The sequence below is a fragment of the Oryx dammah genome, unplaced genomic scaffold, assembly GCF_014754425.2.
Source record: "Oryx dammah isolate SB20612 unplaced genomic scaffold, SCBI_Odam_1.1 HiC_scaffold_12, whole genome shotgun sequence".
Classification (NCBI taxonomy): domain Eukaryota; kingdom Metazoa; phylum Chordata; class Mammalia; order Artiodactyla; family Bovidae; genus Oryx; species Oryx dammah.
The window spans coordinates 64,334,123-64,355,471 of record NW_024070196.1 but is presented as its reverse complement, the minus strand read 5'-3'; the positions used below and the strand labels follow the sequence as shown (position 1 = coordinate 64,355,471).

Here is a 21,349-nt window from a genome sequence, read left to right as displayed (position 1 = left end):
GACACTGGATTTGTCAGGGTCTTGATTGTGGACTTTCTAGCCTTCAGAACTGTGAGAAATAAATCTCTGTTGTTTATAAGCCAACCAGTCTATGGTATTTTAACAGTCCAGGCTGACAAAGACATCGGTCATATGGCCATTCTATGCTTAATGTTTTGAGAAACCTCCATATTCTTTTCCATAGCGACTGTACCATTTCATATTACTACCAGCAGTGTACAAGGATTTCAGTTCTTTTCACATCCTTGCCAAAACTATTTTCCTTTTTAAAAATTAAAGTCATCCCAATGGGTGTGAAGTGGTATCTGACTGTGATTTTGATTTGCATTTTCTTAATGACTAATGATGTTGTACATCTTTTCATATGCCTGTGAGCCATTTGTAAAACTTTTCTGGAGAAATTTTATTCTAGTCTTTTGCTCATTTTAAACTGAACTGTCTTTTTGTTGGTGAGAATTCTTTATGTATTCTGGATACTAGACTCTTATTACACATATAATTTGCGAATATTTTCTCCCATTATGTAGGCTTTTTTCTTTCTTGACAGTGGCCTAGTAAGATAGTGCAAAAATGTTTTTTTTTTAAGTTTTAAGTTTTTATGAAGTCCAATTTGTGTATTTTTTATTACTTGTGATTTTGATGCCATATCTAAGAAACCATATCCAAAACCAGGATTATGCCTATTTGCCCCTATGTTTTCTCCTAAGAGTTTTATAGGTACAGCTTTTATATTGAAGTCTTCAATCAGAGCACGTGCCTATGAGTGAGGCCTGGAGGGGATGGGAGGGAGTGAAAAATGTTCCCGGTGGTCTCTGAGGGCTCCAGGATGCCTGGCTCCTGCTTCAGAGTCATGGCCTTCTGCACATCATTCCTTATTCTCCAAGTCTGTCTTCTCACCTATAAAATGGGACAGGTGTTAATTTTACTTGTCTATTCATCGCCCAGTGCACCTGTGAGGATAAGAATCAAATGACATCGTGTTTATGGAGATTCTTGGTGTACACAGGATCATTAATTTAGCGAAGTGATACAAGTATGTTATCGAGCTGCTAAAGCAGATCTCAGTCAAGGCTCTTGGGAGAGAAATGACACTCGCTCTGAGTCACTTAAGCTGATGGAAAGATACAGGGGTGGGGGAGTGGGGGGTGGATTTGATAGAAAAAAAGGACAAGCCAAACAGCAGTATCTCTGGCTGTGTGAGGCTGATGGAGTTTCTCTTGCTGTGTGTGGCTCTGTTCTCTCTGCTGATGGGTCCTGTTCCCTTCACCGACGTAAGGGAAGGGAGACTTACTCTGAACTGTGTACTCTTTCCAGCAGTGTGCTTTTAAAAAAGTTATTATAAACATATGTTACCTTTTCACAAAATATAAAGTAATAAGGATAATAATAAAAAACGATGGGGTAAGATCTCAGCAGGAATTGGAAGTACTGGCCTGTTTTGTGAATCTTGCCTCCTTGTGAATCAGCTGCTTCTCCAGGAAGGCCTGGTTTCTTTGTTTGGAGTGTGGCTTTTAAAACCAAGATCTGGGCATTAGGTGTCTTCTGCTCCGCCTTATTCTGCCTCCCTCCTTCTCTTCACACACTCTTTGAGATCTTGGGATTCCAGTTTCCTGGAGGGAGATAAGTTTGTGTTAGAAACAAAGACAGACCAGAGGCAAGGTCCAGGATGCAGGAAGCTGAGCTCTGGCTGCTTCTTAGAGCAAGCTGTTCTTTAGGTCAGCTTTTGCTGCTTAGACCCTGGGAGTGTGGATCCCAAACCAGAGGAAAGTGAGCTGGGTGATGACTCGACAGTTCTGTGTCCAAAAAAGCCTGAGCAGGTGACGACGGGACCCTAGTGACAAGGCTGCTTCTCACTGTGCCTTTGGCAGAATCAGGGTCACCAGCAGTAAAGGCCAGAGCATACATCTCAGCGCAGCCTTGCCTTTGGTGTCACTGGGCTATTTGCTGGCAACAAGGGGGCTCTGCTTGGATGCGCCCCTGGGTCCTGACTTAAAGGAGGGGCAATTGTGCCTGCAAACACAGGGTTATTGTTGGTCCCCAGGTCACTATGGGGGTGTTCTGGCAGGGGAGGGGGTGTTCCAGGTGTTCAGGTCTCTTCCCCAACAGCAGCTTGTGGTTCTCGGGGACCCACTCGCTTCTGCTGTAGTGTTGAGTGCTGCGAAGGGGCAGGTCGGCAAAACAAACACACAAAAAAACAAAAGAACCACTTACCAGGGGGCCCACATCACTGACACCTGGAAGCACCTCTTTCATGGCTTACTTTTCAGTGAGTCCACCTCCCATTATCTCATAGGAACTAGGGAGTTCTTAAGAATTTTGGGGCTGGAAGCGTTCTCTCAACAACTAAATTTTGAATTACAAGAGACGGTTTGGGGAAGCTACATGGGCCTTAAAAGATCCACTTAATGTGATTTTGGGAGGCCTAAAGAAGTGACTCTGACCCTATGAAATCAGGAAAGCAAAATGTATGGGAATTAAACTCATTAAACTGCACAATTATTCCTGGGAAGATGGTCTCACATTTGTACATATGGGTGGTGTTGTCCAAAAGCAATTTTACTTTTATTTAGAAGAGGAATCCTATAGCAATATTGTAGAGGCCACAAATATCTACCTACAGGATTAATTAAAGTAAGTAATTAATTTAGGCTGTGCACTGTCCATGTGGTATCCTAGTTCCCTGACCAGGAATTGAACCTGTGCCCCCCACAGTGGAAGCACAGAACCCCAACCACTGGCACATATTTTAATTTTTTCAAATGTCCTAATGCCATGCAAGCACCTTGCTGTGGTTCGTCACAAACTCCTGATTCAAAAAGGCCTATTTTCTTTCCACATAGATGGAAAAGAATCTGAAAAAAAAAAAACCAGATTACATATGTATGTATAACTCAATCACCATGCTATACACTTGAAACTAAGATCATATTGTAAATAAACTATAATTTAAAAATTTTAAATAAATATCTAAAATAAATGCTAATAACCTATAATGAAAAAGGATCTGAAAAAGAATATGTGTGTATATACATATATTATATCACTTTATCCCTGTGCTGTACTTTTACTGTACCACTGGACCTTTAGGGAATTTCCAGGAATTTTTAATTTTGGTTACTAAGGACACAAAAAGCCACCACGAATCTACTGTCTCCATATTTCATAGAAGAAAAACCATCTTTTAACACCTAAATGGTAGGAAGCGTCTAATTTCAGGAAAAAAGGAAAAAAAAAGTAGCCTTTCCCCAGGCAGGGACAGCTGGTGTTGGTACACCAACAATTTCACTGCAGAAATCTGCCTCTGGCTTATGGAATCGAATCTTGTCTCTGATACTTCCTAGCTCTGTGACTTTGGGTAAGCAACTTCGCCTCTCTGTGACTTACCAGCTCCTTCTGCGGGTCATTGAGAGGATCAAGTGATGCGAAGGCCTATGGAAAGGCCTTGTTTGTGCTTGTCGTTCAGTCTCAGTCATTGTCTGACTTTTTACGACCCCATGAACTGTAGCTCGCCAGGCTCCTCTGTCCATGGAATTCTCCAGGCAAGAATACTGGAGTAGGTAGCCATTCCTTTCTCCAGGGGATCTTCCTGACCCAAGGATCGAACTTGGGTCTCCTGCATTGCAGCACATTCTATAATTGTAAGTCAAAGTCACTCTGTCGTGTCTGACTCTTTGCGACCCCATGGACTATAGAGTTCATGGAATTCTCCAGGCCAGAACACTGGAGTGGGTAGCCTCTCCCTTCTCCAGGGGATCGTCCCAATCCAGGTATCAAACCCAAGTCTCCCGCATTGCTGGCAGACTCTTTATCAGCTGAGCCACAGGGAATCCCAAGAATACTGGAGTGGGTAGCCTATCCTTTCTCCAGCGGATCTTCCCGAGCCAGAAATAGAACCGGGATCTCCTGCATTGCAGGCAGATTCTTTACCAACTGAGCTATCACGGAAGCCCAGTCCATAATTATGCTGATATAGAGTTAGCGTCACCAATATTCACAGGAGACAACAGCGCCACCTCGTGGCTCTGTATTCCAGGTGCAGACAGCTGCTTCGGTGGAGGCATCCACAGGGACAGTGAGTGGAAAGCTTGTGTAATGGCCAAGGTTGTGGGAGAAACAGGAAGAAATGCCATAAATATTCATAGAATTATCAGGTTGGATCCTCATTTTATGCCATATACAAAAGTTAATTCAAAACTGATCAAAAAAATCTATAAAACTTGAACAAAACGGGGCAAAACCTACATGACATTGGGTTTGGCAATGCTTTCTCTTTTTTTCCCCTTTTTAAATGTATTTATTTATTTTTATTGAAATTTTTACTTGTACTGGGGTATAGCCGATTTACAAACAATGTTGTGATAGTTTCAGGTGAACAGCAAAGGGACTCCGTCATACATGTACCGGGATCCATTCTCCCCCAAACTCCCTCCCACCCAGACTGCCACACAACATTAAACAGAGTCTCCTGTGCTATAAAGTAGGTCCTCAAAGGTCAGCAGCGATTTCCTGGATGTGACACCAGAAGCACAAGCAACAAAATAAAAATATATAAGTGGACTACATCAAAATTAAAACTGCATCAAAGGACACAGCACACAGAGTTTTTTTAAAAAAAGGCAACTGAGAGGATGAGAGAATATATTTGAAAATCATTCATAAGGGGTTGGGCTTCCCTGGTGGCTCAGTGGTAAAGAATCTGGCTGCCAATGCCTGAGACTCGAGTTCGACATTTGGGTTGGGAAGAGATCCTGGAGGAGGAAGAGGCAACTCGCTTCAGTTATTCTTGCCTGGAGAATCCTTTGGACTGAGGAGCCTGGAGAATTACTGTCTATAGGGTTGCAAAGAGCTGGACACGACTTAGCGAGTAAACAACATGAGGAGTTAATATTCAGGATATACCATTCAGGAACGATGGAAGGATCTATAAGGAACTCAGAATTCAATAACAGAAAACTAACGTTTCAATTAAAAACGTGCAAAGGAGTGGAATAGACTTGATTTCCAAAGTATATACAGGTGGGCAACAAACATGTAAAGAGATGCTCAGCGTTGCTAATCGTTAGTAAACACAAACGGAAGACTACAAGGAGGTGCCGCCTCACATCCATCACAAGGGTGGCTATCAAAGAGACAAAAGACAAGTGTTGGTGAGGATGTGGAGGAATTGTTAACTTTGTACACAGTTGGTGGGAATTTAAAATGCTGCAGCCACTAAGGAACACTGTGGTGGTTACCAAAAAACTTAGAATTACCAGCAACTTCACTTTTGGGTGTATCAGTTCAGTTTAGTTCAGTCGCTCAGTCGTGTCCGACTCTTTGCGACCCCATGAATCACAGCACGCCAGGCCTCCCTGTCCATCACCAGCAACCCGCTCCGGTATTCTTGCCTGGGAAATCCCATGGACGGAGGAGCCTGGCGGGCTGCAGTCCACAGGGTTGCAAAAGAGTGGGACAGAACTGAGCGACTAACACTTTCACGTTCTTTCGTGTCGTATTTTAGATTTAACATATGAGTGATACCATGTTGTATTTGTCTTCCTCTTTCTGATAGTATGGTAATCTCTAGGGCTGCCGTGTATGGGGTGCCACAGAGTCGGACATGAATGAAGCGACTCAGCAGCAGCAGGGCCACCCATGCAGCTGCAAATGGCATTATTCGTTCTTTTTTTGTGGCTGAGTAGTATTTCAGTGTATATCAGTTCAGTTCAGTTCAGTCGCTCAGTCGTGTCCGACTCTTTGTGACCCAATGAACCCCAGGCCTCCCTGTCTATCACCAACTCCCAGAGTTTACCCAAACTCATGTCCATCGAGTCGGTGATGCCATCCAACCATCTCGTCCTCTGTCGTCCCCTTCTTCTCCTGCCCCCAATCCTTCCCAGCATCAGAGTCTTTTCCAATGAGTCAGCTCTTCGCATGAGGTGGCCAAAGTACTGGAGTTTCAGCTTCAGCATCAGTCCTTCCAATGAACACCCAGGACTGATCTCCTTTAGGATGGACTGGTTGGATCTCCTTGCAGTCCAAGGGACTCTCAAGAGTCTTCTCCAACACCACAGTTCAAAAGCATCAATTCTTCAGCATTCAGCTTTCTTCACAGTCCAACTCTCACATCCATACATGATGTGAGAGACCTGGAAAAACCATACCCTTGACTAGATGGACCTTTGTTGGCAAAGTAATGTCTCTGCTTTTCAATATGCTATCTAGGTTGGTCATAACTTTCCTTCCAAGGAGTAAGTGTCTTTTAATTTCATGGCTGCAATCACCATCTGCAGTGACCTCAGTGTGTATATGTATATATCCATTTTCTTTATCCATTTAGCTGTCAATGGATGTTTGGGCTGTTTCCATGTCATGGCGATTGTGAATGGTGCTGTTATGAACATAGGGTGCGTGCATCTTTTTGAGTTATAGTTTTGTTGGGTCAGGCTTCGTCTTGATGTCCAACTCCAGTTGGTTGGTTCTGGAATTCTGGAGCTCTGTTTAAGAAAATCTGAGGCCACATCCAGGTCTGGCTGGGAAGAGCACTATAATCAATTAGTAATGACTGCCCTGGCTTTCTCACCCCACTCCTCCAACAAAAGTCCATCCCATGGGGCTAGGAGGCTTAGGGGCTGCTTCCAGCTCTGTCCCACTTGTTTCAGGAACTGGCAGATCCTAGTGTGGATCTAATTTGTATCTCAAGTCCCATGCTCCTTGGTATCTGTTTCTGATTGATCTTCAGTCTTCACGAATCAACTCTGGGAGTTGGTGATGGACAGGGAGGCCTGGCGTGCTGCAGTCCATGGGGTCGAACTGAACTGAACTGAACATTCTGGTTAAGGCGAAGTGATTTCTTGGGGCTTCCCCGGGAGTGCAGTGGTTAAGGCTCCGCGCTTCCACTGCTCTGTCAATCTCAGCTTCGTTCTCCTTATTTCCCTTGTGGATGAAAATCCTTTACTGCCGTATCAGTAAACAAAAGATGTTGCTACCATCAGTCACAGCAGCTGCCCTCCTGCCATGAGCCACGAGGGGACTCAGGATGGAAACAGACGGCTCATTGCCAAGCCCTCAACCACTGGAGGGACCCCCGTCTGTGCACCCAGATGGGGACTCAGGATGGGAAAGAACAGGATACCAGCCCTAGACAGCAAAGTGAAGTGCAGTGAAGTTGCTCAGTCGTGTCTGACTCCTTGCGACCCCGTGGCCTGTAGCCTACCAGGCTCCTCCCTCCATGGGATTCTCCAGGCAAGAGTGCTGGAGTGGGGTGCCATTTCCTTCTCCAGGGGATCTTCCCGACCCAGGGATCGAACCCGGGTCTCCCGCATTCCAGGCAGACGCTTTAAGCCCTGAGCCAGCAGGGAAGCCCAGGTGCTTATCGAAGGAGAGATGTCAAGGAGCCCAGACTCTTGCATCTTCCTTAGAGAAGAGCTAATTCATTAACCTGAGGTGCCTGAAAATAGTGGAAGCGTCAGTTGCCCAGGCGTTTACGACCCCTTGGGCTACAGCTGGCCAGGGTCCTCTGTCAATGGCATTTCCCAGGCAAGAATTCTGGAGTGAGTTGCCATTTCCTTCTCCAGGGGATCTTCCCGACCCAGGGATCAAACCCGCGGCTCCTGCATCCCCTGCGTTGCGAGCTGATTCTTTACCACTGAGCCACCTGGGAAGCCTGGACACAGATACTCCAGGGAAATCTTAGTGAGGACTCTGCAACTTCGGAGAACTAAATCAACATCAAAATTCAATACAACCTCAAATTAACAGGATGACAGAATTTGTTACAGTCTAGAACGCATTCCAAGGATCCTAAAGTTCATTTGAAAAAATACATTTCAAAGAACAGCCGGAAAATTTTTGAGCACTTTTAGGCTTTTTTAATCTTTAGGATCATTTCAAGATACAGCAAACAAAATATCGTTACTGGAGCACCCTGGACAGTGCAGAATTGAGTTAAGATTTAGGGCTGAGTGTGCACACAGGTTTCTGTTGGATAACAATGGAATTTCAAAGCAGTGAGTAAGGTGAGGGTTATTCAAGTGTCAGTAACTTTCTCGTAATTATAATGGGTTTTCAGTGTGTACATCAAGGAATTAAATGCAGAACAATGCAACTATGAAAATATTAAAGCCCACCAGTCTCCCCTATCCCTGGGATTCTCCAAGCAAGAACACTGGAGTGGGTTGCCATTTCCTTCTCCAATGCATGAAAGTAAAAAGTGAAAGTGAAGTCACTCAGCTGTGTCCGATTCTTAGCGACCGCATGGACTACAGCCTACCAGGCTCCTCTGTCCGTGGGATTTTCCAGGCAAGAGTACTGGAGTGGGGTGCCATTGCCTTCTCCGATTAAAATAAAGAATTCATGATTAAAAAAATTTGTTCCCTTGTGGCTCAGCTGGTAAAGAATCTGCCTGCAATGCAGGACACCTGGGTTTGATCCCTGGGTCAGGAAGATCCCTGGAGAAGGGAAAGGCTACCCACTCCAGTGTTCTAGCCTGGAGAATTCCATGAACTGTATAGTCCATGGTGTCGCAAAGAGTCAGACATGACTGAGCGACTTTCACTTTACTTTTTCTTTTTTACTTTAAGTGGCAAAGCCAGAGAGACAAAACCTGGAAACAATTAACACATATGCTCAGTTGTGTCCAACTCTGCGACCCCATGGACTGTAGCCTGCCAGTCTGTCTATGGGATTTCTTAGGCAAGAATAGGAGTGGGTTGCTGTTTCCTCCTCTTGGGGGATCTTCCCAACCCAGGGATAGAACCTGCGTCTCCTGCATTGCAGGCAGAATACGACAAATATCATCTGCAAAAACGACCTCCAATACTTGGCTTACAAATCACTGCAAATCCTCTTGTAGGGATGTGTGTGCCAAGGACATGATTAGGGAGGAGCCAACGTTAGAGTCCAAAGATGGTCACAGCAGCTACAACTTAGCTACATTGGCAACAGCAGGGATTTAGTTCAAGTACTAAGTGCTGAAGGCTTCCCAGGTGGCTCAGTGGTAAAGAATCCACCCGCCAAGCAGGAGATGTGGGTTCAATCCCTGGATTGGGGCTATTCCCTGAAGAAGGAAAGGGCAACCCACTCCAGTATTCTTGCTTGGGAATCCCATGGACAGAGGGTTGGGCTGTAACTGGCCAGGCTGCAGTCCTTGGGGTTGTTACAGAAGAGTCAGACACGACTTAGCAGCTTAAGGACAACAATTAAGTGCCAAGGACCTCCGTTTCTGGAGTTTCAAGTGCACCTCATTTGGTAAAGTCACCTGGCAGGTTCATCGGTGAAGGGCTGAGAGGCAGGATCAGGTGGGCCCGAGGGCAGGCAGAGCAGCCCCTCAACCCCTCCCACGGACACTCGGAGCATCGCTTAACTTCCCCAGGGGCGACTCAGAGTCGGCTGCACTTGGGCCCCGATGGAGGCGGCGCCGGAAGAGGCGGGGCAGCAGGGTTGAAATTGAAATCCGGGTGGGCCCTGCTGGTGGGGGCGGTGAGGTGCATCCCGCAAGGCAGCCAGGCCTGTCCTCTCTCCGGTCCCACCTCTGCTTGGTGACTGCTTTGGGGGCGCAGGGCTGTGTCCTGGGAAGGGATAACTCTTTTGGAAAAGAGGTCTGCACCTCTAACCCCGCAGAAATCGGTGTTCGGACACCGTGGGGCTGGAGGGGAGGGACCCGAGGCCGCAGAACTGTGGGAGCGTCACCCACAGGCCTCCCTAATCCCAGAGGAGGAAAGGCGGAGCGGCCGAGCCCTGAGGACCGAGACCAGAGACGGGCGGAGTCGCAGTTTAAGGAGGGGGTGTGTGTGTGTGGCAGCAGTTTAAGGGTACGTATGTGTGTGTGAGTGTGTTAAAAGTCTAGGGGACATTTGGGCTCCTCACTGTGCTCTGGGGATGCCTCGTAGGTGAGAACTCAGGACACACCAGCAAGCACTTTGACCATAATGTCTTGTGAATCCACGTGAAGAAAAGACTCATAATGAACAATCTTCTTAAACTCCCATAAGTATCTTCCCAGGTCCCCTGTCTTTTATTACGGGACACTCCTCTGACTAATTTAGCGGCAGTCCCTTTCGTTGGTGTAGTTGGCAATCGTGTAATTAGTAGCCAGACGCTTACCATTAAAAAAAAAAAATTCCCAAGCAACAGCGTAGAGATGTCTAACATAACTGTGTTCTTTAAGGGCCTCTCCCCTTCAGGGCCATCGGATTCAGGGCAGCAATGACCGGCAGGGCCAGAGTTCACGCCCGAGGCAGACGGCGGGACACACCACCCTCGGAGCCCGCTCAGCCCGAGGCGGCGAGGGGTCGCCCAACGCCTCCAGTGCCCAGGACCGACCCACCGCTGAGCTTCGCTGACTTAGTGAGACGCGGCACGGCAGTGAGTTCCCTCGCGTTGTTTCCTTTATGCAAAAGATGCTGCCTTTCCAGAAAAGAGGGAGATTGGCGGCTCAGCCGGTACAGCTCCTCTCCTGCTATGGAGTTCGCTCCTGCTGAGAGAGAGCAGACAGAATCTCATGAGAAGAGTCGGACTCCACGGCTGGGCTGCCCGTGTGTGCAGGCTTTGTCTCCACTGCTTGCTTCCCTTTCTCATGTGTGTCTTCACAGGTGCACACAGGCTTTCTTCCAACCCTGAGTGGATGGAAAGGCACTCAGATCCCTTGGCCTCAGCCAGTGACTTCTCTTTGGGGAGTGACCTCAAAGCGGGCAATTTTATTCAAGCGTTGAACAGATTGAGTTGGACAGAATTTCCCGTTTGTTTTTTTTTTAAACTCAGTATCCCCGCTGTCTCAAGGCATTTCAGTCTTCTCTTATCCCCTATCCTCTTTGTGTGCTGAGGAGAGGTGGGGTGGGTCTGGCTTTTACAGCTTCTGATTGATCCTGGTGCTGGCCTGGCAGTCCCATGACCCCAGCGGTCCCCTTCTTTCTCCTCCAGGACTGTTGATCTCGTATCCTCTCCTCCTGCTGCCTGCTCCATCCCTCCTCTGGCTCCTCCTCTGTCTTCATTTTCAGCCTCCAACATCAGCTTCTATGTCCCTGAGACAAATACGGCACCCAAGCAGAACTTCAGTTCTGTCTTCACTGAATCTCCATGTCCTGGCCTTGGCCCCTCACCCGAGACCCCAGGGCACTGGCTCTGCTCCTGCCTGAGGTCCCTTAGCCAACTCTCCATCCCCTGAATCTCTCTTGCGGTTCTCCTTTCTTATCTCCTGAGTCCTAGGTCATTCCCGTCTGCCTACAGCCAGCTGAGCTGACTCCCACCACCAACAATCCTCTCCTGGATTCCACTTTCCCCATTCTGCTTTTCTCTTTGCTTCTCATCAAAGAAGTCTGGTGTCCACTCCGAAGGCCAGCCCTTATTTCCGTCTTGTCTCTTCACTCCGGTCAGGGGTCTCCCCCGTCCCTCTGCTGAAAAGGCTCTGGTCAGGCTTTCCTAGTATCCTCTACTTTGTCAGTTCTCCAGGTCAGTCCTCCATGGTCTTGCCTATCGCTTATACTTGGAACCGTCAAGCCCTCTTCTCTCCTTGGTCATCTCCTTCTTGTGTGGTGGTCCCATCACCACACACCCTTGGCTTTCTGCTGACTTCACTAGCCATTGCTGTAAGCTTCCCTTGGCTGGGTTCTCCTCCTGTGCTGTTGAAATGCCCAGGACCTAATCCTTGGGCCTCTTCTCTGTGGTCCGTGCGCTCACACCCTTGGTCATCTTAGCCATATCATGGCTGTAAGTGTGATCTGGTAAGTGGCCAGGTTCCCATGTTTATATCTCCAGCCAGACCCTTCTCCTGCACAAAGGAACATCCCCGTGGATGTCTCACATTCTTGATTTGCCTTCCCAGACAATTCCTAACTACTTCACTTGATGAAATCCCCTTCTTCTAGTTGTTGAGGCCGAAACTTTTGGATGTATCCTCTCTTGACCTCAAACCCTTCACAGAAACCACCAGGAAGTACTGCTGTCCCCCCTGACTTACAAAAAAAAATCCAGTCTTTGATCATTTTCACCCTCTCTATTACTACCCTCTGGGCCAAACCACCAGCATCCCTGGCTGGACCCCATGAACGGCCTCCTAACTCATCTTGCTTTTGCCCTGGTCTCGCCCTCAGTCAGTTCCCAGCATCGAACCAGATATCCTGGGTTCACGTTCAGCCCACACCCTGCAAGGGCTCCTGTTTTCTCAGAGTCGGAGGTGAATCCCTTTAGTTGGCCACCCTTCCACTGCCCCTCTGAGTCCTCCTGCTTCTCCTTCCCTTGTTCGTCTCGCTCTTCCTTGAGCTTTTCTTCCTTAGGAGCTTTGCTCTTTCTTCCACCTGCGGTTTGTGTGGTTTGTTAACTCGCTGCCTCCGAGTCTTTGTTGCAGGGTCAACTTCTCGCTGAGGCTCTGTCCCCCTTGAGTCAAGGCAACCAGCCTCCTTCACACCCCACCTTTCCAGGATTTTTCATACTTGGCTTCCTCCTACTTTTTTTTCATCTCCCCAGCAATTATCATATTCATGCTTTGTAAGTTAATTGTTGATTTATTTTCTGTCACTGGAATATGAGCTTTTCAAGGAAGTTCCTTTGCTTTATGCCCTGATACATGCATTATGGCACATGGCAGGCACATGATAACTTTTGGATGATGGTTGAACATATGGATAACACTACTCTATCTCCCCAAAACATGCAGGCTCAGCAACCTCGTCAAATCCAGCCTAGACTCCAGTCATTGACAGGTGTCAGACACGTGGCTGAGGCTGGACCACCAGCAGGAGCAGAAGCGACGTCTCAGCCTTCAGGTAAAAAGAGGGAGGAGGAAAGGTTCGGTGAAGGGCAGAGAATGTTTAGTACATGACAGTGTTAGTCGCTCAGTTGTGTCTGGCTCTTTGTGATCCCGTGGACTATAACCCACCAGGCTCCTCTCTCCATGGGATTCTCCAGGCAAGAATATTAGAGCAGTTGCCATTTCCTTCTCCAGGGAATCGTCCTGACCCAGGGATTGAACCTGGGTCCCCTGCATTGGCAGGTGAATTCTCTACCACTGCGCCACCAGGGAAGCCCTCTTTTCTGATGACCTATTGCCAAGTACTGTTTGGTTCCTTTGCTATCTTTTCTACCTCAAAAAAATCTTAATAGCTGGGGTGTAGTATTGTCCTTTCTAGTTACATTTCCCTTTTTGTGTCAATTAACAACTGTTATGCTTGTTTGTACACAGAAGAACTGCAGCCGGCATCTGGGTCACAAGGATCCTTGCTGAGGAAGGGGAGGGATGTTGGAAGAGATTACCGAGACTTTGTGGTAAATACTCGGCAGAATTTGGTCCACGTTAGAGAGTCGACAAAAGGTATGCTGGCCATTAACAATACAATTTTATGGAGTTGTTTAAGTGTCTCTGATGCTTTACACCATCACTTTAAGTGGAGGTACCCTCTCACCTTCTTACGATTTTATAATAACATTCACTTTTGCAGAAATTAAGACTGACTTTAGAGTCCTGGAGGTACTCATTTTCCTCTCTTCCTTTTATAGACACTAAGATAGAATGACCCAGTTCTTTGGTTGTGCTGAGACATACCGATCAATAAACTGCACCCCTCCTCCCCCAAAAAAACATTATTATGTACAGCGGCTCCCCTCCCCCAAACCCCAGCTTTTGGGACATTTGTGCTGCAGAGGTTTTCTTTTGATATTTCTGTTAAATATAGAAATATATCTGTTAAGTGCCTGTATTTAAATACCTCTGTTAAATACCTCTCTCCTTGAACTTCCTAAGTGTGGGCTTGGATAAGGACTCACCTAAACTCACGTGAGGGAATCTGGATGCCAGGCATATATAACTGCTTATGTCGTTTGCTGACCACCTCCCTTGTTGGATCTAACTCTGGCTTTCAGTATCGTGGTGTCCAGATCATCTGTCTGGGGTCTGATCAGCCAGACTATCTCATGACTGCCACGTGATTCCATTTTCCCAGGCACGCAAGGTAGCCCGGTAATGCTGTTTTCGAATCATGTCCGGCTCAAGTCTTGCTCTCAGAGGCATTTATACAAGTACAACGTCATCTACACGCCAGACATAGAGGATGGAAGCAAACGGGAAGCTTTACTCTCTGAACTTGAAAAGTTACTGGGAAGTCATTGTATATACGACGGAAACTCTTTGCTGTTACCTCACTCGCTAGGGGAAACGGTTAAGTAGTATTCTGCGTCTTCCTACATTCTTCTGCTACATGTGTAGTAGTATTCTACATTGTTCTTCTCTCCCATTTTTCACTCTAGAGTAGCCAAACTCTCACCATTCCTGCACAGCAGTTTGTGGAGAAATCCTGAACACTCCTTGCCCATAGGACTTGTAACTAACCCACGAACCATGTTTAATTTTCACTGACTCTCTCTAGGGTCTCATCTTACTGCCTAAACTGAATTTTTTTGACATAAAGGTAAAATATAACTTTTACCTTTTTTGGTGGCACAATATGTTTCAAATGCTGATACTGAAGCTGAATAATGGCAACGCACTGCAGTATTCTTTCCTGGGAAACCCCATCGACAGAGGAGCCCTGGAGGGCTAGAGTCCGTGGGGTTGCATAAGAGTCAGATAAAACTGAGCAACTAAACAGCAGCAACAACAATTTTTTAAATCCTCTGTTCCCGTTTTTTTTTTTTTTAAAACAAAAAAAAAAAAAAAACATTAGGAGAGGGACTTACTGTTTTATCCTATAAACTTCTCCAATAAAGGGTCACATAGGAACTTGCTTAAATGAAAGTTTTGACTTGCACATTTAATTCTGACTCTTCTCTTTGGTCTTGTCCATCCCATTTTTTTGCCTGTGTCTCCCTTTCTGTGGGAGAGACTGCTCCTTGCCCTTGTGCTGTGCTGGGCAGCCAAGTGACAATTTGATCTATCACACCGTGGAGCTTAGTTTCCTTGGAAGAACTAAGGGAATTTTTTTTTCCTTCCTCTCAGAAAAAGGAAGTGGTCAGCAAGTTGAAAAATGAACCTGTGAAGATAACCTTCGAGCTCTCCAGAGAACTCCAGACCACTTCTCCAGACTGCCTCCGCTATTACAACATTCTCTTTAGAAGGTATCTAAGAGGGTTTCCTTCGGATTCAGTTGACAGACACTACTCTGTGTCAGTGATGCTGAACACGGCCATGTGCTTCTAGCATTTTGTGTTCTTGACAAGTCCCACATTCTGAGAGGGTGAGGGATCTTCTGAGATGAAATGACACTGGAGCTTTAGCGAGGCATGTGCAAATTCCACGGGTTTCTTCAGTATTCCACTTCCTGGCCACCTCTACTTTCCCTGTCGGGGACCTGTCTAGAAGAAGTTATAGACATCAGCTATGTATATCCGTGCTTATCTCTTTCTAGAGAAAATACACTTGTTTTCTGTTCTAGACTCACTATAATGAACAAATAGTCAAAATTAAAACTTGGAACACATAGACTGCAAAAGATGTTTCGGTCCATTTCTAGGAATGAAGGACATACTGATGGCCTTTCCATGTTATACTGTTTTATATTATGAAAGAGAAAATTTGACATGAAATTAACTTCAGTATTCCCCTGAGCAATGTAGTAATAATTTACTTGTCATTAATAGTCACTATCAGGTATTTTATGTTGTTAGTATAAAGAAAACCACTGACAGATCGTTTCTCTCTCTAATGCATCCTTACGTGTGTTAACAAATGCTTACTAATATTCACTGCACTTTCAACAAAACCTATTCTTACACTTCTAGAATGTTGGAGAAGATGGATTTGAACCAAATTGGTCGCAACTATTACAATAAAAATAAGAAGACTGAGTTCAACGAGTATAGGTATGTATGAAGTGGTCTATGAAGTGCAAAGTTTCACATTCTGTAGACGTAATCATAGAAACGTTTGAGAAAGTTGCTCATCTGAACTGGTGTATGATTTACAAGTGATCTTTTAAATACTATCCAATGACTGTGAACAACTAAGTTACAACTGAATTTATAATTTAAACTTAAAAATTTATTTACCCTAAAAATTCCTAGTGTGATAAGCATAAACTTTTCAGATGGTCATTTATTGTATAAACCTTAGGAAATCAGTCATCTGAAACTTGGATAATTTCTCTGAAATTACAGTCAATCCAACACTTGCCTCTATGTGCATCTATTACTTATTGGTATCAGTTCAGTTCAGTTGCTCAGTCATGTCGGACTCTTTGCGACCCCAGGAATTGCAGCACGCCAGGCCTCCCTGCCCATCACCATCTCCCAGAGTTCACTCAAACTCACGTCCATCGAGTCGGTGATGCCATCCAGCCATCTCATCCTCTGTCATCCCCTTCTCCTGCCCCTAGTCCCTCCTAGCATCAGAGTCTTTTCCAATGAGTCAACTCTTCGCATGAGGTGGTCAAAGTACTGGAGTTTCTTTTCAGCATCATTCCTTCCAAAGAACACCCAGGACTGATCTTTAGAATAGACTGGTTGGATCTCCTTGCAGTCCAAGGGACTCTCAAGAGTCTTCTCCAGCACCACAGTTCAAAAGCATCAATTCTTCATTGGTATATGTGTATATAATTTACATATTATATATCATATATTCTCACATGAGTATATATAATAGTTTAAGGCTGCAAGTGGTAATAAAAATGATTTAACGAAGATGTATTGCTTCTAACTAGCACATCTGGTAAAAGTCTCTATTTGAAGGTCCTTCAAAGGATCAGTGATTATTAAAAATAAGAGACTAAAACTGACACCATCAATATGCATTTTAGGCAGTGAGTTTAGGTCCCCTACCATTTGGCTTTATGTCCAGAGCTGGGATCTTGACACCCACACCTAACTTGTTTGCAGGTTGGAAATATGGCCTGGCTATGTTACTTCTATTCTTCCATATGAAACTGGTCTTACTCTCTGTGCTGATGTGAGCCATAAACTGCTCCGAATGGAAACTGCTTATGACTTAATATCACACACTCGTGAAAAAGCCAGAGGAGAAGATGCCAAAGAGAAAATTCTTAGAAAATTAGTTGGGTCATCTGTTCTTACAAAGTAAGTCTGCTTTTTGAAAACCTATGCAATCACTTTTACTTTTTTTCATTAGAGAAGTTTCTAGGATTTTAAAATGATTAAATGTTGACCTTCAGAAGCAGAAATAGCATGAAAATGATAAGAATCATTAGATACTTTTTCTCACCGAGTTATACAGCATAGAAGTATGTAAGTATGTAAGAAGTCAATTGCAAACTCTGCAGTCCTTGTATGTCCTACTGCTAATTCGGTCATTGGCTCTGAACCCTTATTGCACTTGAGAGTATGTATGCTTCTTCCAAATTTATTTTCCTTTCTCTTTGTCTATAGCTATTTTTAAAAATTTGTGCTCAATTATAATCTAGCAAATTCCCATTTGAAGGAAGTTTTTATTTTTAATCTCCCTCTACACCAGAAATCTTAAATTGGTAAGAGGACATTTTGACTAAGTAAGTTTAAAACCAATCTTAAGAAGACCAGAGTTGGAAGACTCACACTTCCTAATTTCAAACCTTATTATAAAAAAAAAAAACCTTATTATGAAGCTACAGTAATCAAGACAGTGTGATGCTGGTATAAGGATAGACATAAAAGTCAGTGAAACAGAATAAGGAATCCATGCGTTTAACCCTCACTATTAAAGTCAGTTGACTTTTTGACAAGGGTATGGGGACAGTTCAGTCAAGAAAGAATAGTCTTGTTTTCAACAACTATTGCTGGGGTAGCAGTATATTTACCTGCCTCTTCATCATAGGATATACAAAATCAATTCAAATTTACTAAAAAATTAACTCAAAATAGACCTAAATAAAAGAGAGATGATATGGGGAGAGAGGTGGGAGGGGGGTTCAGGATTGGGAACTCATGTACACCCATGGTGGATTCATGTCAATGTATGGCAAAACCAATACAGTATTGTAAAGTAAAATAAAAATAAATAAATAATTTAAAAATTTTTTTAAAAAGAGAAAAAAAATTTTTTAAAGAAAACATGAGTAAATTATTTTACTTTGAGTTATGCAAAAACCTTATTAGAAAAGTCACCAAAAGCATAAGCGATGCCAAAAAAACAAATTGGACTTAACCAAATACAAAATGTTCTTTAAGAACACTGTCATAAAGATGAACAGACAACTGGCAGAATGGGAGAAATATCTGCAAATCTCATGTAGTAAATAATTTGTGTCTAGATGCATAAAGAATATTTACAACTCAATAACTGAAAGAAACTTGACTTTAAAAAATGAGCAAAGAGTCTGAATAGACATTTCTCCACCTAGAATATACAGATGGCCAATAATCACAGGAAAAGATGCTCAGCATCATCAGTTGTCAGGGAAAAAATGCAAATTCAAACCACAGTGAACTGCTACTTCCTGTCTAAGTAGGCTAGCTAAAATTGAGAAAGGAAGATGTTAACAAGTGTTGGCAAGGATGTGGAAGAATTGGAACCAACCATCATACATTTGGTATGGCCTCGGTGAAGAGCCTGTCATTTCCTCAGTGTGTTAAATATAGCATTACCATATGACCCAGAAATTCTACTCCTAGAGTAGAAATAAAACCATGTCCACCAAAATTGGTATATGAATATCTACAACACCACTATTCACAACAGATTGGGTGTAAACAACCCAGATGTTCACCACCTGGGAAATGGATAAACACAAATGTGGTGTGTCTATACAATGGTATATTATTTGTCAGTAAAAAGGAAGGAGGTAGCAATAACATGCCACAGTGTGACTGAACCCTGAAGAAACCCAGTCAGGGAAGATCTCATATTGTGTAATTCAACTTATATGAAATGTGATGAGTAGGCAAACACGTAGCGGCAAGAGGTAAACTAGCAGTGGTTTAAGGTCTAGGTGGAAAAAGGGGGTGACTTATAGTTAAGTAGAGTTAAGCTTAACTATACTTGACTATGAGCTTATAGTCAAGTATAGTTAAGCTCATAGTTAAGGTGTTTCTTCTTTGGTTGATGAAAATATTCTAAAATTGTGTTAATGGATGCATGACTGTGAATATACTAAAAACCACTAGATTCCACACTTACCTGGGTGAATTGCATGTTGTATGAATTAATCTTAACAAAGCTGATATATCTTACAAGTAGAGTAGGATTTTAAACCACTTCTTTTTTACATGGTTCCATGCACTAAAGTCAGGAATAATACCATATATTCCATGATTATTCTGCAGGTATAATAACAGAACCTACAGAGTGGATGATATTATTTGGGAGATGTCTCCCAGCTCTACATTTACCAAATCAGATGGCAGTGAAATCTCCTTTGTAGACTACTATAAGGAGGTATGAAATTATCTTTCAACACATTCGTCTTAAAAAATTTTCCTTAAATAGTTAAGCATATGTCTCAAGTCTTATTTGGATATACATATGTATATATTTGTATATATTCTCCCTTTGGGGCATTGTAGCTTGACTTATATTGATTATCCATGTATTCCAGTGCCTTGTATAGAGGGTAAAGTCACATAATTAGGATGGCTCCAAGATGGCCCTTCCTGTCAGTTTCAGATGTGGCTATGGTAGTTTTAAATACGTAGATGAGTTGTTAGGTAGAAAATATAAAATATGGTAGAACTTGCGAAATGAGAACGTTATGGAGGAGCTTCAGCCCTACACAACTTGGTTCAAAAAGAATGACCAACTGCAGTCTGAAACGATGCCTATTATGTGTTAAATCTCTTAATTCATGGATTCCTCTATTTTTAATTTGAGTGCTCACAAAGACATAAACTGAGGCCAGTTGGTGAGGTTGGTTTTCTAGTTTTGGTTCATAAAAGAAAGATAATTAAAGGAATGGTAGATATATGTGACACATAGAAAGAACTTATAAATGGATAAATTTTTAAATTTTTAAGTTATACATCGACACTTAAAAAGCCTGTATTATATTGGGACTCAAAGCTACTTGGAATTTGTAGGTACATAGACCTCTGACCTCCCTTCAAGGGGTGGTTATTATGACATCTTCATTTGTGTTTCACACTTATTGGTTGTTCATTTCAATCCCTAAAGCATTTAGTGAATGCCTATTGTATATCTTGGGTATACATTAGTAAGACAGTTGAGTTCTCAGCTCTCAAGGGACTTGCATTCTCATTGTGGACAGAGAGGTGATGAAAGACGAAAACTATTCTAACAGTTACGAGGGATACGGAGACAACTAAAATTGGGTGGTATTATGGAGGGTGTCCTGTGGCTACTTGGTTTGCATATTCTTCAGAAGCTCCTCGGAGAAGCTGATACCCAGTGTCAGCAAGGAGCAAGCTGGGTGTAGATGAAGGAAAAGAGCTGGTATAAAGACACTCTTTTCAGGATGGGCATGGCGTATCCAGAGCCCAAACAAGGGTGGAGTGTTCTCGAGAGAAATTGGATGTTATTGTCCAGTCAACTTATGCAGATATTTGTAAGATGTCTCATCTAAGGTACAGAGAATGGGCTGCATGGAGGTAAAAATGGAGGAAGGGAAACCCATGAGAAGGTTATTAAGTCAGTTGACTTAAATGGTGGTTGGTCTGGAGTAGGGTGGGAGAAGTATGGAGAGGACATAGCGAAGGCTTGGATGTGATAAGTGGTGGAAAGGGACGACTGAAATGTAACCCTTTGGGCTTTATCTGAGGAAGTGAGTGGAGGGTGGCTTTATTTACTGAAATAGGGGAGTCTGTGGGAGGAGCTGGTTTGGGGACTGTTCTGGGATGAGACAGGCACTAGGGAGTTGCAAACTGAAGTATCAGTGAGTTCGTTTTGAACGGTTTACTTCTGGCTTGAATACTTCTGGCTCTTAAAGGCTTGGAGATCCCACCTGTTACCATTTTGCAGCTCTGCCATCTTAACAAGTGGACTCCAGGGTTGTGATATAGAAGAGAGGTAGAAAGAGCTTACTGGCCCTTAGGCCCCTTAGGCTGAAAGTTGTAGGCTGACGAACCTAACTCAGTGAACAGTTCTCTTCATGCACAAATGTGGTGAGCTCAATATCATTTCTCTGCCAAAGTGGGTAAGTTAAAGCATGCTCTCTGGGCCTGTCGATGAGTCTGGAGTCACAGGGTGTACAGCCTGGAGTTTTCATTTTGGGAACAAGCTCCTTTTGAAGTTCCCAGAAGCTTAAATGCCAGTGAGTGAAAGTGAAAGTCGCTTGGTTGTGTCCAGCTCTTTGCAACACCATGGAGTATACAGTCTATGGAATTCTCCAGGCTAGAATACTGGAGTGGGTAGCCTTTCCCTTCTCCAGGGAATCTTCCCAACCCAGGAATCGAACCAGGGTCTCCTGCATTGCAGGCGGATTCTTTACCTACTGAGCTATCAGGAAAGCCTTTAAATGCCAGATGATATCACAATTCATGTGGCTAACTTATTACTGAAAAG

The 21,349-nt window shown here is 44.0% G+C and overlaps 1 protein-coding gene across 1 annotated transcript in view; it reads left to right on the top strand.

The window, feature by feature from the left end:
- The window catches only part of PIWIL3 (piwi like RNA-mediated gene silencing 3), a 39,809-nt gene that overhangs the window by 4,029 nt on the left and 14,431 nt on the right, over nt 1–21,349 (top strand). The window contains exons 2-9 of the mRNA XM_040250965.1: nt 10,148–10,344; nt 12,632–12,740; nt 13,157–13,285; nt 13,914–14,128; nt 14,906–15,024; nt 15,688–15,768; nt 16,780–16,977; nt 19,159–19,270. Of these exons, the coding sequence (XP_040106899.1) occupies nt 10,148–10,344; nt 12,632–12,740; nt 13,157–13,285; nt 13,914–14,128; nt 14,906–15,024; nt 15,688–15,768; nt 16,780–16,977; nt 19,159–19,270 (1,160 nt within the window). The remainder of the gene's footprint in view (nt 1–10,147; nt 10,345–12,631; nt 12,741–13,156; nt 13,286–13,913; nt 14,129–14,905; nt 15,025–15,687; nt 15,769–16,779; nt 16,978–19,158; nt 19,271–21,349) is intronic.